We start from the raw sequence: 15,759 nt of genomic DNA on the forward strand, positions 1-15,759 counted from the left end.
GCCGTTAATCAGATGGGAGAGTAATGCTCACAGAAACCATGTGAAGATAATGGAATGTCCCCCATCAGTTTCCATAAATCGAGCAGCATTGAATGCCTCGTCTGGACATCGCCATTGCCTCATAACATGCCCACCTTCGAGGACCTCCACAGCCTCATCCCTGTCAACATCCTCCTCATTGAAGTAAACATGCAGCTTCTCCAGCTCCTCCTCATGCAGTTCCTCCCCCCATTGCAACACCAGGATGTGCAGGCTGCAGCAAGTAACCACAACGTGTGACATCCTCCATGGATTATATTGCAGGTTCTTTGAAACAGGGCTTGGAGACTAGTCCAGGCACTGGGATCTCATCTTCAGTATTCGTCTGGTCTGCTTCACAGAAGTGCAAGTTGCAAGATGAGACACATTGTATTTTGTCTCAGCTGCACTCTGTGGCCTCTGCATCATCAGCCATCTCCTCAGTGGATAGCCCTTGTCCCTAAGGAGCCAACCTTGTAGCCACTGAGGACACTGAAAGATGTCAATGGTCTCAGCATAGCTGAGAATGTAGGAATGGTGCACATTCCCTGGGAATTGAGCAAACATTTGGTGAGGCCACACTAGGAGTATTGTGCACAGTTTTGGTCCCCTTATTTGAAGAAATATGTAATGGCATTGGAGGCAGTTCAGAGGAGGTTCACTGGATTGATTCCAGAGATGAGGGGCTTGTTGTATGAAGAGAGATTGAACAGTTTAGGCCTCTGTGGAATTTAAAAGAATGAGGGGAAATCAAATTGAAGTATGCAAGATGGTAAAAGGTATGGATAAAGTAGACATGGAGTAGATGCTTCCACGAGTGGGGCATTCTAGGATGAGAGGGTATAACTTAGGATAAGGGATAGCAAATTTAAAACAGAGTTGAGGAGAATATACTTCTCCCAAAGGACTGTGAATCTGTGGAATTTGCTACTCCGAAGTGTGAACTTATGAACTCATGGTGTTGTCACAGACCATCTGAACATTCAGCGAATGGAAGGCCTTGCAGTTCATATAGTTCTGAGTTTGATGCCATGGACCTCTAAGTGCCACACGACTGCAGTTGATGGTACCCTGCACCTGTGGAAAACCAGAGATCTTGCGAGTCCCATTGCTCCTGCACCCTGGCTTGCCAGATGCTGACTGAACTGGACTATATCCATCATATCCTGGATGTAGTTGTGTATATAGTAAGAAGTCTCACAACACCAGATTAAAGTTCAACCAATTTGTTTGATAGTAAACTCACAAGTTTTCGGTGTTTGCCCCTTCGTCAGAGTTCTGGCCTCAGACAGAGCATATAACAGCACACACAGTTTACAGTGTGCTGTTATATTCCTGATGGCGAACACTTCAGTGGTCACGGACATTCAGCCTCTGACCTTCGGGTAAGTGTTCTCCAAGGCAGCCTTCACAACACAGAACGGCGCAGAGTCGCTGAGCAGAGACTGATAGCCAAGTTCCGCACACATGAGGACGGTCTCAACAGGGATCTTGGGTTCATGTTGCACTATCTGTAACCCCCATGACTTGCCTGGGTTTCCAAAACCTCACTTACTGTACTGTCTGGAGACAATATACATCTCTTTAATCAGTGCTCCTTCCACTCACATTGTCGGCCACTTTAAGACTTGAACAGCAGGTTAGGTGTAAAGATTCGCATTCTAATCAGTAATCTGTAAACTGTCTGTGCTTTATATGCGCTGTCTGAGGCCAGAACTCTTCATTCACCTGACAAAAGAGGTAAACCTCAAAAGCTTGTGAGTTTACTATCAAATAAATTGGTTGGACTTAAACCTGGTGTTGTCAGACTTCTTACTGTGTTTACCCCAGTCCATCACCGGCATCTCCACAAAATGCATGGGATTACAGGGGAAGGGCTGTGGGAGGAAACTACAGCATGCAAAGGAAACCCGCACAGACACAGGAAGAATGTGAAAACTCCACACAGAGTCAGCCGAGGCATAATCGAACCCAGCTCCCTGTTATTGTGAGACAGCAGTGCTAACCGCTGTGCCATCTGTCACCCATAAAAATGATTGCAGCATGACTCTTTCAGATTACAGCACTAATCATATCCTTTATCTATTAGGCCATGTGACCAGCCAACTATACTACATAATACCATACAATAATCTATTATCCATGCCCAGATTATTATACAACATTGTACTATATAGCACTATGCAGTTCTTACCAGAGTACTTTCCAGTTTCAGCATGATATCCCCAAAGGTATACTTGACTAAATTGGCAAATATAACAGCATCGTTATTGTTCTACTAATTGAAACCCTGAGTGATAGTAATGACAATGTTGTATCTACTAGCAGATACCACCCCCACCCTCACTGATCATGTACAACCTTTTCTCAAATTAAATTCATTAAATGTGTGCTACATTTTTTTCTTCCAATGTTGCATCATGTGTATTGAATTTCATTTGCCATAGCCCAGCCAAATGCTGCCAAGAACTTGTAAATCGACGGCTGCCTCTTCAGAAGCTCATCCCCACTTCACCCATAAGACTGTAAAACCACAAGATATAGGAGTAGAATTAGGCCACTCAGCCCATCGAATCTCTTCTGCCATTCAATCATGGCTGATATTTTCCTCATTCCCCACTCTGCTGCCTTTTCCCCATAATCCTTGATCCTTGTTTTCATCAAGAATCTATCTATCTCTTTCTTAAAGACACTCAAAGACCCAGACTCCACAGCCTTCTGCGGCAAAGAGCTCCACAGATTCACCACTCTCTGGCTGAAGAAATTCCTCCTCATCTCTGTCTTAAAGGATCATTCCTTTAGCCTGAGCTTATGCCCTCTGGTTCTAGTTTTTCTTATCTATGGAAACATCCTCTCCACGTCCACTCTATCTAGGCTTCACAGTGTCCTGTGAGTTTCAATAAGATTCCCCTCATCCTTCTAAACTCCAATGAGTACAGACCCAGAGTCCTCACCCTGAACCCACCATGCTATTGGTATCAACAAGTCATGAGTAAGTTTAAATACATTTTGAGCGTTTTCTTCTCAACAGGCTGGAAAAGTAATGTTATTTTGTTCCTAAACTTCTTAAAATGTTTCAAGTATTTTAAGACATGGTTACAATTTTGTAAGAAGTCCGAAGAAATATTCCTGATTAATTTCACACAAAATATTGACCAAAACAATGTTTGCCCAGATTAGATGCAGGAAGTGCATACACCTCTCTTCAGGATCAGTTTTTCATGTTTCATGCAACAATGCACAAATTATGTAAGAACTGAACCGTAATAAATATAATACCTTGTAAGTGAGCATCATAAAGTATTGTAAAAATGACTGGTGTTTTTTGCACTGTTTGTAATTATTGGAAATGTTATTTTGCAATGGCTTATTTCAGAGTTTTTATGAATAAAGTACATTCCTGAAATGAAAAGAAATTATGTAAGAAAGTTTTTAAATACAAGGCACCTAAACCAGACATAATTAAATCAAATTATAATGGAAGGAACAATTGCTCACTTTCTCTCTATGCAGAACTTGGGCATACTTTTGTGCACTGGAATTATTTGAGAGGTCTCTTCCAGCACCCAATCCAGTATCGCTGGAAACTAATTGAGATGAAGGATCAAGTGGTGTTGTCTGTTGTAGAAAAAATAGATACAAGCGTTTTAAAGAAAGCTTAATTGTACAGCTTGGAAAACTAGTCCATGGTGGAACTAGTGCCATGGACTTAATCTTTAAATTTTTGATCCTTTTCATTATTCTTTTATCAAAACATTATTAAAAAAACTAAATGCTATGCACAGACCATTCACCATATGAAAACGATGCACAAGGTCTTAAGTTATGTTGCAGGTACGCCATGCAACATGTATAAAAAAAAGTAACAGACAGTATTTCATTCAATATTTCAATCACTTATGGTTGGCAGAATAAGGGTGATTGAAGGAACTTGCATTACTATGAAACTGTAATTCATGCAGTTTTGAAGCTCAGTGCACTCACGTACCTGACTGTCTGCATTACCTCCTTCTTCATTATAGTTAACCAAAGTCCACATAGGTTCATTACAAGGCAACGAATATTGGCCCTTCTTTCGTGTAAAGGTGCAAAAACTAAACAAACAAAAACCCACTGCAAAGTTTAAAAGAAATAAATTAAATTAGTTAATGTCTTTGAAAAATGACTTCATTTCTTTTGATGAGTAAGATGATGATGGAAAGTCCTTTACGTTTCTTTTGAACAACTGAATATCACTAGTTTGGTATTAACAACTTATATTTATTTAGCACATTTTGCAGATAATTTGTCCAAAGATACTTCACAGAATATTTAAACAACCAAACCATAAAAGAGATGCAGCTTAATCCGGGATAGTCAGCACGGATTCATAAAGGGTAAGTCTTGCCTCACAAATTTGATTGAATTCTTTGAGGAGGTAACCACATGTGTAGATGAAGGTAGAGCAGTTGATGTCATATACATTGATTTTAGTATGGTGTTTGATAAGGTTCCCCATGGTCGGCTCATGAAAAATGTAAGGAGGTGTGGGATAGAGGGAAATTTGGCCAATTGGATGAGAACTGGCTATCTCATAGAAGACAGAGGGTGGTGGTGGAAGGAAAAGTTTCAGTCTGGAGACCAGTTACCAGCAGTGTACCACAGGAATCAGTACTGGGTCCTCTGCTATTTGTGATTATTATCAATGCCTTGGAGGAGGGGGCTGAAGGGTAGGTCAGTAAATTTGCTGATGACACCAAGATTGGTGGAGTAGTGGATGAGGTGGAGGGCTGTTGTAGGCTGCAAAGAGACATTGATAGGATGCAGAGCTGGGCCAAAAAATGGCAGATGAAGTTTAACCCTGATAAGTGTGAGGTGATTCATTTTGGTAGGACAAATTTGAATGTGGATTACAGGGTCAACGGCAGGGTTCTGAGTAACATGGAGGAACAGGGAGATCTTAGGGTTCATATCCACAGATCTCTGAAGGTTGCCACTCAAGTGGATAGAGCCGTGAAGAAGGCTTATAGTGTGTTAACATTTATTAACAGTGGGTTAGGGTTTAAGAGCCATGGGGTTATGCTGCAACTGTGTAGGACCTTGGTCAGACCGCATTTGGAATATTGTGTGCAGTTCTAGTCACCTCACTATGAGAGGGATGTGGAAGCGTTGGAGAGAGTGCAGAGGAGATTTACCAGGATGCTGCCTGGTTTAGAGGGTAGGTCTTATGAGGAAAGGTTGAGCTAGGGATTTTCTCTTCAGAGCGGAGGAGGATAAGAGGCGACTTTATAGCATTTTGTAAGATGATGAGGGGGATAGATAGTGTGGACGTTCAGAGACTCTTTCCTCGGGTGGATGTAGCTGTTATGAGGGGGCATAACTATAAGGTTCATGGTGGGAGATATAGGAGGGATGTCCAAGGTAGGTTCTTAACTCAGAGAGTGATTGGTGTGTGGAATAGACTGCCTGTGTGATAGCGGAGTCGGACACTTTAGGAACTTCTAAGCAGTTATTGGAGAGGCACTTGAAGCACACCAGAATGATAGGGAGTGGGATAGCTTGATCTTGGTTTCAGATAAAGCTCAGCACAACATCGAGGCCAAAGGACCTGTCGTGTTCTGTGTTCTATGTAAATATTAGATAAGCTGATCAAAAGTGATAGGGTTTAAGGAGTGCTTTAAAGGAGGAAAATGAGGCAGAGGGGTGTTGGAAGTGAACTCCAGAGTTTAGGCTATAAGCAACTAATGGCACAGCCACCAATGGTGCGGCAATTAAAATCAGGAAAACTCAGTGGCCAGAATTAGATGAGCAGAGATATCTCAGAGGGCCATGAGACTAGTAGAGTTTACAGAGATAGGGAGGGGACAAAGCCATGGTGAGATTCAAAAAAACAAGGATTTTCTTATGAAGGCTAAATCATTCTGATATTGTAAGCGCTAGACTGTCACAAATAATTTGTGTTGGGAATAAAAAGAATGATTTTGCAGTAGACAATATATGCCACTGTGACTATGAATATTGCATGCTGAAACAAAGGACTGAACTCCTTGAAATACAAGGAACGACTGAGTACTTTACTCAATTCATTGTCTCTGACTTCATCATAAAGCACATTTCCTGGTTTACTAGAACCACTGTTGGATAAGGATTATTTCAGGAAGGACAAATCTCAGTTCAATCTCCATTTTAGTCATTAATGCACCTAGCTTTTTAAACATTTCTTCAATAAATATGTAACCACTCCCATACTGGCTCATTGATTTTCAGTAGGCAATATCACTCTGTAAGAGAATGCACAGAAATGTATTCTTATTTAGCATCTAAGGTTGTATTTACACCATTTTCCTCCAGTGTCAAACTAGCAGCATAATTCCAGAGCTCTAGGTTCCACCTCAAACAGAATGGAGTGTATTGAAGCTCCATGGACCTGTTAAGATCCCACTTCTTCTATCGACAACCTATAAAAGGTAAATCCAATGCAATCATCTCACCAGTTAACATGCAGGGAAAATAAATTCTTCCCTTTAAACTTTTGACTCTCAGCCTCCCACTCTGTGCATTCTGTGTTCATGGATTAACATAATTGCCTCCTAAAGAGGACTATTCTGGCAAGATACGACTTGAGCAATAAAGCACTTTCCTGCTTTGTTTGAACACAGACTATGAGTATAAAGTTGCCCACCCCCAGTTCCGTGTTGTATTTATTTAGACAAGGGGGTTCTGGACAAAAGTATTACCTTGAAGTTGAAACTTTAAATCCATAACTTTAAAAAAAATAAGGAACAGTGCATTACTAGAATTTAAAAGAAAATAAGGTCTAGCCTGTTTCCCATCAAAAATACAAGATCAACAAATTCAAAATATTTAAAGCCAACATGCTCTCTTCAATTGGTTCATTCATGTTTGAGAAGATAAACTCTGACCTTTCATTGCGCATTATGTTCTACTCTAGCGACACTGCATAAATAATAGATTCCTGGCTAAATATCAAGAAAGTCCATGTTGTATAAACATTATTCAAAGTAAGATGTACTCTCATTTCTGATTGTTCATGTAATCAGTTTGCATAGCTTCTGTATGTTTTACAGGTGAATATCCATGACTGAATTCAGTAGCAGGAGGCACTCTGATGATTCACAACTGTTTTATTCTAATACTAGAGTTTATTATGAATGCTACTTTCCACTCTTCCCTTCTCAATCCTCCCCCTATCTAGAAAGCATCCACCCTGGAAGGACATTTAGCTCTTAAATTTGATTTGGATTTAGTTGCTTTGGTTTATTATTGTCACATGTATTGGGATACAGTGAAAAGTATTGTTTCTTGTGTGCTATACAAACCAAACATACCGTTCATAGAGTACATAGGGGAGAAGGAAAGGAGAGGATATAGAACGTAAGGGATTGAAATCAGGCAGTGTTACAGAGTTTGTAAGAGTCATAGCATAGGTTTAAAAGCTTAGGACAAGGCTAAAAGATAGAATTATCTTATTTTTATGTAGACAGAATAGATAAATGTGAGCTTCAATGCTTTTCACCTGCTTTTAATTCACACTGAGACCAAGACCTGCGAGGATTTTCTGGCCACACTCACCCCAAGACCGGATAATCCCGCCGAGATCAATGGATCTATGCATGGTCCATCCCGCCCACTACGATTCCCACAGCAGGCACAGTGGGAAAATTCCACCCCTGGTGTATTCTTAAAGGCACCTATATTTCTTACATTGTCACTGTGTACATGCATGTGAAAGAATTCCAAAAATTCCTATTGATAATTACCAACTTGTTAATCTTCAACAAAAAAAAATTAAACAATGAACCATCATATTGGTATTGTTGAAAGTTCTCTGACTTCTTTGCTCTATACTACATTCTCATCAATACCGATCCAAGTTGGGTTGATCTTGTAGTCAGTACCAAGGGAAAATGTTCCATTCTCTACATTATCAGTGTTCACTTTAGCAAATACAATAGTCAGCAAAATCCCTCTGGAACTCTCCGATACCGCCTTCAGCTAGGATTCTCCCATTGCAGAGAATGGAGTTTTAGCTGAGCGTCAAATTCCCTGTCCTTGTTGGCAGCAGTGGTGGAGTAAATGAGGTTGGAGAATCCCCACCATGGTCTGAAGAGACCCTTTGATCATGCAATAGAATCAGGGATCTCAAAGGCTGGAATCTAGTCCAGTTAGGTTCACGTGTTGAAAAAGAGGCAAACCAAAGCAAGGGAACTATAGGACTACCTAACTGGATATCCATTATTGGGAAGCAGCTCAAAGCTTTCATAAAGAATGCCATTTTTTGATAACCGGGAAAGAAAAGACACTATTAGAAATTCACAACATGGCTTCTAGAAAAAAACAAATTATATATAAAGTAACTTTTTTTAAGGAAGTCACAAAGATAGTGGATGACATCTAACAGGGCATGCTGGAAAAATACTTCACAATCGGGGCTGGATTTTACGCTCCTGTGAAGGATGTGTTTTTAGGAGAAAGGTGGATGTAAAATACAGCGGGTGGCAAGCCCACCACCTTACTACCCACTCCCCCAAGCTATTCCCCCATAATAAAATTGGTAGCCCACCTGACATGGTAAAATTAATATTTAATGGTCAACTGAGCTTTTTCCCAAGCCAGTTGATCTGAATAATAGGCTCTGCCCATGCAATAATACATGGGCATGTGGACAGGAGTGGGCAGACAGTTTTGTTAAGCAAACTACTTAAAGGAGGGAAGAAAAGGGCTATGGCCTTTAGGGGCTGTCCAGTGCAAATGGGGGAAATCTGCTCCAAGGCGATGAACTTTGTTCCTTCCCAACTGGGGTCCCAAACCTGCCCCCTTACTCCCCTTCTAATCTCACCAATCCTTCTCCATCCAAACTCTCAGACTAACCTGGGTCCCAAGGCCATGGTTGTCATCATCCCTGGGTTGCTTACAGTCTCAACAGCAGCCACTACTACTTCTGACATTGCTGGGGACATTGCTGGGATTGCTCGAACTGTCAGATACTCAGGCTGACCAGTTATTCTCACCTTGTTCACTCTCCCCACAGCAGTTTATTGTTACATAGGATCAACAAATCTCTACAGTGCAGAAGGAGGCCCTTCAGCCCATTGAGCCTACAATGCCAACAATCCCATTCAGGCAATATCCCATAACCCCACATTTACCCTGCGAATCCCCCTGACACTAAGGAGCAATTTAGCATGGCCAATCAACCTAACCCGCACATCTTTGGCATGTGGGAGGAAACCGAAGCATCTGGAGAAAACCCACGCAGACATGAGGAGAATGTGCAAACTCCACACAGGCAGTCACCCATAGGCGGAATTGAACCTGGCACTATGAGTCAGCAGTGCTAACCAATGTGCCACCATGCCACCCAGGATGGCACAATTACAGAACATGGGTCAGCCTGACATCCGACATTTCCTCTGGGGGAATGAGCAATACACCCCTCCCCCGCACCCCCATAAAATTTAGTCGTAGACTATTTTCAAAATAGAACCTTGTTGTGCCTTAATTAATGAAAATTTGAGAAATTTGGAGTAAGCTGCCATCCAGGGGTGAATTTAACAATTTGCTTTTAGGAATAAGAAAATTTGAAATTTTTAACCATTAATATTTAAAAGAATATCAAGAACCAAAGGTCATAAATTCAAGATAACTGATAAAAAAAACAGTGGTGGATGGGGGTTGGTGAGAATTTTTCGCTGAAAAGATCACTGAATATGAATCGACCATGGAAGCTGATTTTACAAGTGATTACACAAGTACGTGAGGATGGGGAGCTTACAGGGTTAGCGATAAATGGGGCTAATCATGACTACCCTTTCTCAGAACCTGCACAAGCATAATGGGCTGAGTGGCCTCCTCCTACACTGAAACATCCTATGATTCAATGACATTAAGCAATTTCGAAGTTATTTCATATGAATTTGTTAACATGTTCATACTCTGATATCAGACCACATGATTTTGACATACATGTATGTCTTGTTTGTACATAAAGCTTTTAGTTCTCACTACTTCTATAAACTGAAGTAGGTTTTAATGATGGATCACTTCAACATGTACGTTTATGACATATATCCTCTTGAATATGAAATTCACTGCCTTAGCTTTGAAGGTATTAAATCTCCACATAAGTGCAGGTAGAACAAAGAACAAAGCAAATTACAGCACAGGAATAGACCCTTTGGCCCTTCAATCCTGCACCAACCAGGTAGTTGGAAATCTCTGAATGATACAAATTCTTTTTTTAACTGAATGTAAGAATGTACCACATGAGATTGTGTTGCAGCGTGTACTTACGGAGGAAGAGTAATAAACCAGCAAACAGCAATCCAATTGCAGCTCCTGATAAGATAGTTGTTGCAGGCTTTGGAACAGGGCATGTTTTTCCATCAAGACAATGGCAGATGCACAGATTCAAAGACGTTTCCTGGGTAAACCCCTGCCTATCTTGGATTTTGAGAGGCACAATGTATTTTCCAACGGGAATCGTCTTTTTCCTCACAAGCTGAACAGTGTTGCCTGGCACAACAGAGTACCAAATGAAAATCCATACATCCATACATACAGTGCAGAGGGAGGCCATTTGGCCCATCAATCCTGCACCAAAAACAATCCAACCCAGGCCCTACCCCCGTAACCCCACGTATTTGCTCTGACACCAAGCGACAATTTAACATGGCCAATCAACCTAAACTGCACATCTTTGGAGTGTGGGAGAAAACCAGAGCACCCGGAGGAAACCCACACAGACACAGTGAGAATATGCAAACTCCAAACCAATAGTGATTGGAACCTGGCACTGTGAGGCAGCAGTGAACCACAGTGCCACTTCTAAAACTAATGTAAGGAGACTGACAAGGTGGTAATATAGTTTAAACATTCTTATTACTTATTCTTTCGTGCAGCAAGGTAACAGATGACTTAATTGCAAACTTTTTGAAAAGTGATAAAAATGCTTTGGTTATATATGTCACTGAAATCTTGATGGCATTTACACCAATGGGATCTTACAGGTCCCGTTGATGGCACACACCCATCATGGGCTTCCTGGCAGCGAGGGGTGTGTTGAATGGGAAACCCCATCCCCTGTCACTGTGAAACACTCTGCAAAGAGGGAGGAAAATTCCATTCATTGGACGGAAGCCTCACTTGTCCCAAAACCGTAAAGTTCCATGACACGAAGATGAGTGGAAAAGCAAATTGCGTGGAGGGTGTGGAAAGTCTGCAGAGGGATCTGGATAGGCTAAGCAAGTGGGTGAGGACCTGGCAGATGAAGTATAATGTTGGCAAGTGTGAGGTTATCCACTTTGGCAGAAATAATAGTAGGAGGGATTATTATTTAAAAGGCGAAAAGCTGCAGCATGCTACGGTGCAGAGGGACCTGGGGGTCCTTGTGCATGAGTTGCAAAAACCCAGTCTGTAGGGCGGCACGTGATCAAGAAGGCGAATGGAATGTTGGCCTTTATAGCGAGGGGGATAGAATATAAAAGTAGTGAAGTCTTGCTGCAGCTGTACAGGGTACTGGTGAGGCTGCAGCTGGAGTACTGTGTGCAGTTTTGGTCACTGCACTTGCGGAAGGATATATTGGCCTTGGAGGGAGTGCAGAGGAGATTCACTAGGCTGATACCGGAGATGAGGGGGTTAGACTATGAAGAAAGACTAAATAGACTGGGTCTGTACTCGTTGGAATTTAGAAGGATGAGGGGGGATCTTATAGGCACGTATAAGATAATGAAAGGGATAGATAGGGTAGAGGTAGAGAGATTCTTCCCGCTTAGAAAGGATAGCAGGACTCGAGGGCACAGTCTCAAGATAAGCGGGGGGGAGCTGCAGTTTAGATCGGAGTTGAGGAGGAACTTCTTCACTCAAAGGGTGGTGAATCTCTGGAATTCTCTGCTGTTTGAAGTGGTGGAGGCTACTTCGCTAAACATATTTAAATCACGGGTAGATAGGCTTTTGACAGACAAGGGAATTAAGGGTTATGGGGAGAAAGCGGGAAAGTGGAACTGATCCACTTCAGATCAGCCATGATCTTATTGAATGGCGGGGCAGGCTCGAAGGGCTAGATGGCCTACTCCTGCTCCTATTTCTTATGTTCTTATGTTTATGTAACAGACCTTTCCATGATCTGCCCCTTCCTGTTCCAGCAGGCTGGGAGTATAAAATTCTGGCCATCATCTTTACTTTCTGACTGGCACTCAGTTTGTGGGGATTAATGTTAGCTACGCAAGTTAGCTTTACCTGATTAATCATCATTGGTGCTAAATGAAGAGGTGACAAAGCCTCACCACACAGGAGCTGTTCCACTTTTCACTGGATGACAATTGAAAAATGTTTCAACCAAAAGAAAATACACTGCAGATGCTGAAAAACTGGAATATTCATTTACCTGTTACCCTCTCAAAATGCAGAGGTACAGGACTGATTGGATTGCTCTGCGGAGAACCGGTGTGGACTCAATGGGTTGAGTGGCCTACTTGTGCCATTATGATGATACAGGCTGAATTTTACCAGCTCGCAGAGGGAACCAGAAAAATAGCGAGGCGTGGGGTTGCTCCATCAGAGCACATTATCAAGAGCAGGACTGGAAACAGACAGCATGCCTGCCTCAGGGAGCCAATCAATCAATTTCCTTAAATAGAGACCCATTTAGGGACCTATCTTATTGCGCCATTGGCATTTTACCAACTGCGGGCAATCACCTACTGCTGCATGAGGAGGCTGCCAACAAAATGGAGGCAGCCCTGAGAAGATGGAAGCAGCGGAAAGCAGCCCCCACTGCCCCAGCAGAAAACCCAGAGGGGTTTGTCCTCGGCCTACCTCTGCAGGATCAAAGGGCCCCTGCCTGTCTGAGCAGTGGCCACCGCTCCTGGTGGCGCTGCTGAGACTACTGTGTTGTAGGCCCTGCCACTGAGCCCACATGCTACAGGGGACTGGCTAATGGGACAGCGCCAACAGGCAACCTCATTGGTTGTTGCCTGCAAAGTTCTGGGGGGGGGTCCCACGGCCCACTATAGCGTCGACAACACACATTCCCTCCAATGTTGGGCTGCCTACCCAATCAGTACGCTTCAGCACAATGACTTTTGGAAATGCTGCCTTTACCAAGTATTTCCAGCATTTTCTGTTCTCCTTTCAATATCCATTCATCCCATTTAAAGAGAATAAATAATTATAGGTTGATTTATTGATATATACCTGTTGCTTTGCCTAATTTCCATTTGTCCGTTATATGTTGTTCATTGTCTAATAGTTCAAATGTGAAGGGACCACTGAAAGGATCCAGGTCATTGTCTTGTGCTGTAATGGTTATAAATTTGACTTCACCATCATCGCACATCTCTTGGGATGATTCAAGAAGATAAGGTTGATTGTCATTAATATCGACCAGAGAAAGATGCATCGTGCCAGTTCCTGTGGTGGGATCTTCACCTGTAGTAAACAAGAAATGGATGTCAATCCAAAAAGTCTTCATTCACATTTTTATTTTTTGGGCAGAGTAATTGTTCTGTAACCATTTAGCTGAGTATGGGAGATGTTAATCCCCACGACAGCCTCTAAGATATAAAGTGGATGTAAAATGCAAAGAATTACTCAGAAAAGCTGTAATTTGAACAACAAAACAATTTACATTTAAACCGAGTCTTTAAGGTCATAGAATGTTCCAAAGAGTTTCATAGGAGCATTGTAAAACAAAACATGATACTTCACCACGTAAGAAAATATGAAGCCTGCTCATCAAAAACTTGGTCAGACAGATCAGTTTAAAGAAGTATCTTGAAGCAGGAAAGTGAGGACTCCAGAGAGTTTTAGGGAGGAAATTCCAAAATGATAGGTGCTAGGCAACTGAAGACACAACCACTAATGTTGGAGCAATTAAAATTGAGGATGCTCAAGAGACTGGAATTAAATGAGTATCTGCATCTGGAGGGCTTTGGAGCCAGAGATGATTACAGAAATAGGGAAGAGTTAGGCCACAGACGTACTTGAGAACAAGGATGTGAACTTTAAAATCAATGCGTTGTTTGACTGCAATGTAGGTCACTGAGAAGAATGTAAATAAGGGCACGGGCAGCAGAATTTGATATGGCTTTAGGTATATAGAGGGTAGAATATGGGAGACTGGACTGCCCTGGAATAGTCAAGTCCCATGGTAACAAAGGCCCAAATGAAGCCTTCAGCAGTAGATAAACTGAGATTGTGGTGAAGGTGGGCGATGTCACGAGATGGAAATTGACGTTCTGTGAGATGGTGGGAATATGAAGTCACAGCTCAACTCTGTATGAAATATAACACCGAGGGTGTGAACGGTGTGGTTTGGTCTCAGGCAGTAGTCCTGGAGAAGTTGAAACAAATTATTGCAAAACAGCTCACTATTTTGCTCAAGGCATATTTCAAAATCCTGAAGAGATTTATAGGTGGGAAGAGATTAACTACGTACTGAAGTGCCTTTTTTCTTTTCACTGCCACACTCTTCTTAAGCATTAACGGACTAGCAAGTCTGTTACCACCCTTTGAAATGACCCAAAAGCAAAGAAGTTCAGTGCCACTGTCAATTTTGCTGCTGCTGGTAAGGTGTGCCCGCTGTCAGAGGTTCTCCTCCAAAAGGACACAGAAATCAGCATCTGCATTAATGATTGCAGACTCTGGTGGCATAGATGCTGTGACATGCGCAGGATGCTGATTCTTTAGTGGCAGACCCTATAGTGAGCACATTCTCTCTGTACCCTTCCTGCCATTCGGGCACCATCTCTGCATCCCTTGGAGCCAAAGGGCTGCATTGGAGTTGCCGATCCTCACTGTTGTTCAATGCTAACTCTGAGTAAGTGAACCACATGTCCAGGAGTGGCATCATTGCCACCAACTGCACTGTCATAGCTGCCAAGATACCCCTGTATGCACCACTATCTCCTGTAGGTGCCCACCACCCAGTCACCCTCCTCCAAGACTTCACAAGCACCGCCCCCCCCACCCCTATCAGCCACCCTCCAAATCGCCCGAGTGTCTGTAGAGTAAACGCTCATTGAGTTCTGCTTATGCAATAGCCACTTTCTGTCAATGCATGGAGTGCTCTCTGCTCCTTTTATTCCTCGCAGTCCTCTATCACTAGTTCTGTGCTGTATTGCTGCCTCCTCTCCATGGATATCCAATATCTCATTTTTTCCTTCACTGAGCTCTCAGTTAGCTCCTATGCATCCTCGATCGACAACCCACCATTTTCAGATATGCTGCTGCAAGCCACAAATAATTCCTCCACCAAAATGGGTGAGAGGTGGGATTGTCTGGGTAAGTCACTACGTTGGTCAATGAGGTGTATCTGCCTTCTGTCCCACCTCCACGGTGTGATGAGAATTGAGTTCACTTTCTTGCTGCATTCTATGACTGCAGCACAGAAACCCTGCAAGTCTCAAGGAATCAAACTCTGACCCAGTAAACAGGACTAGCAGACAACATGGATACAATCTGCTAGATTTATCTTAATTGCAAAATTGAAGTATAAATATAAATCAAAATGGTTCATTTCTACTCCAGAGGCCTGACTTCCTTTGGTTCTATATTCCCATCACAACCTTTCATGTCGAGAAAATCCACAACGTTCTTCCCAAAGGATCAATTTTACTCCCTATGCGTATCCTTCCATTAGCTCAACTGTTGTCCGTAATAATGTCAGCAGTATGGATCTTAAGATTAATTTATGAAACATGGGCGCTATTGACTAGGCCAGCATTCATTCCTCATCCTTTG

At 42.3% G+C, this 15,759-nt stretch overlaps 1 protein-coding gene across 3 annotated transcripts in view; it reads right to left on the minus strand.

Annotated features, from left to right (window-relative positions):
• The window catches only part of LOC145353947 (cadherin-like protein 26), a 78,102-nt gene that overhangs the window by 16,957 nt on the left and 45,386 nt on the right, over positions 1 to 15,759 (minus strand). For all 3 annotated transcript variants that reach the window (XM_080204965.1, XM_080204967.1, XM_080204966.1), the window contains exons 10-13: positions 13,213 to 13,446; positions 10,312 to 10,533; positions 4,007 to 4,131; positions 3,517 to 3,636 (exon numbers count right to left, since the gene is read on the minus strand). In XM_080204965.1, coding sequence (XP_080061091.1) covers positions 3,517 to 3,636; positions 4,007 to 4,131; positions 10,312 to 10,533; positions 13,213 to 13,446 — 701 coding nt within the window. The remainder of the gene's footprint in view (positions 1 to 3,516; positions 3,637 to 4,006; positions 4,132 to 10,311; positions 10,534 to 13,212; positions 13,447 to 15,759) is intronic.

The sequence above is a fragment of the Carcharhinus amblyrhynchos genome, chromosome 16 (assembly GCF_965287045.1).
Source record: "Carcharhinus amblyrhynchos chromosome 16, sCarAmb.v2.hapA, whole genome shotgun sequence".
Classification (NCBI taxonomy): domain Eukaryota; kingdom Metazoa; phylum Chordata; class Chondrichthyes; order Carcharhiniformes; family Carcharhinidae; genus Carcharhinus; species Carcharhinus amblyrhynchos.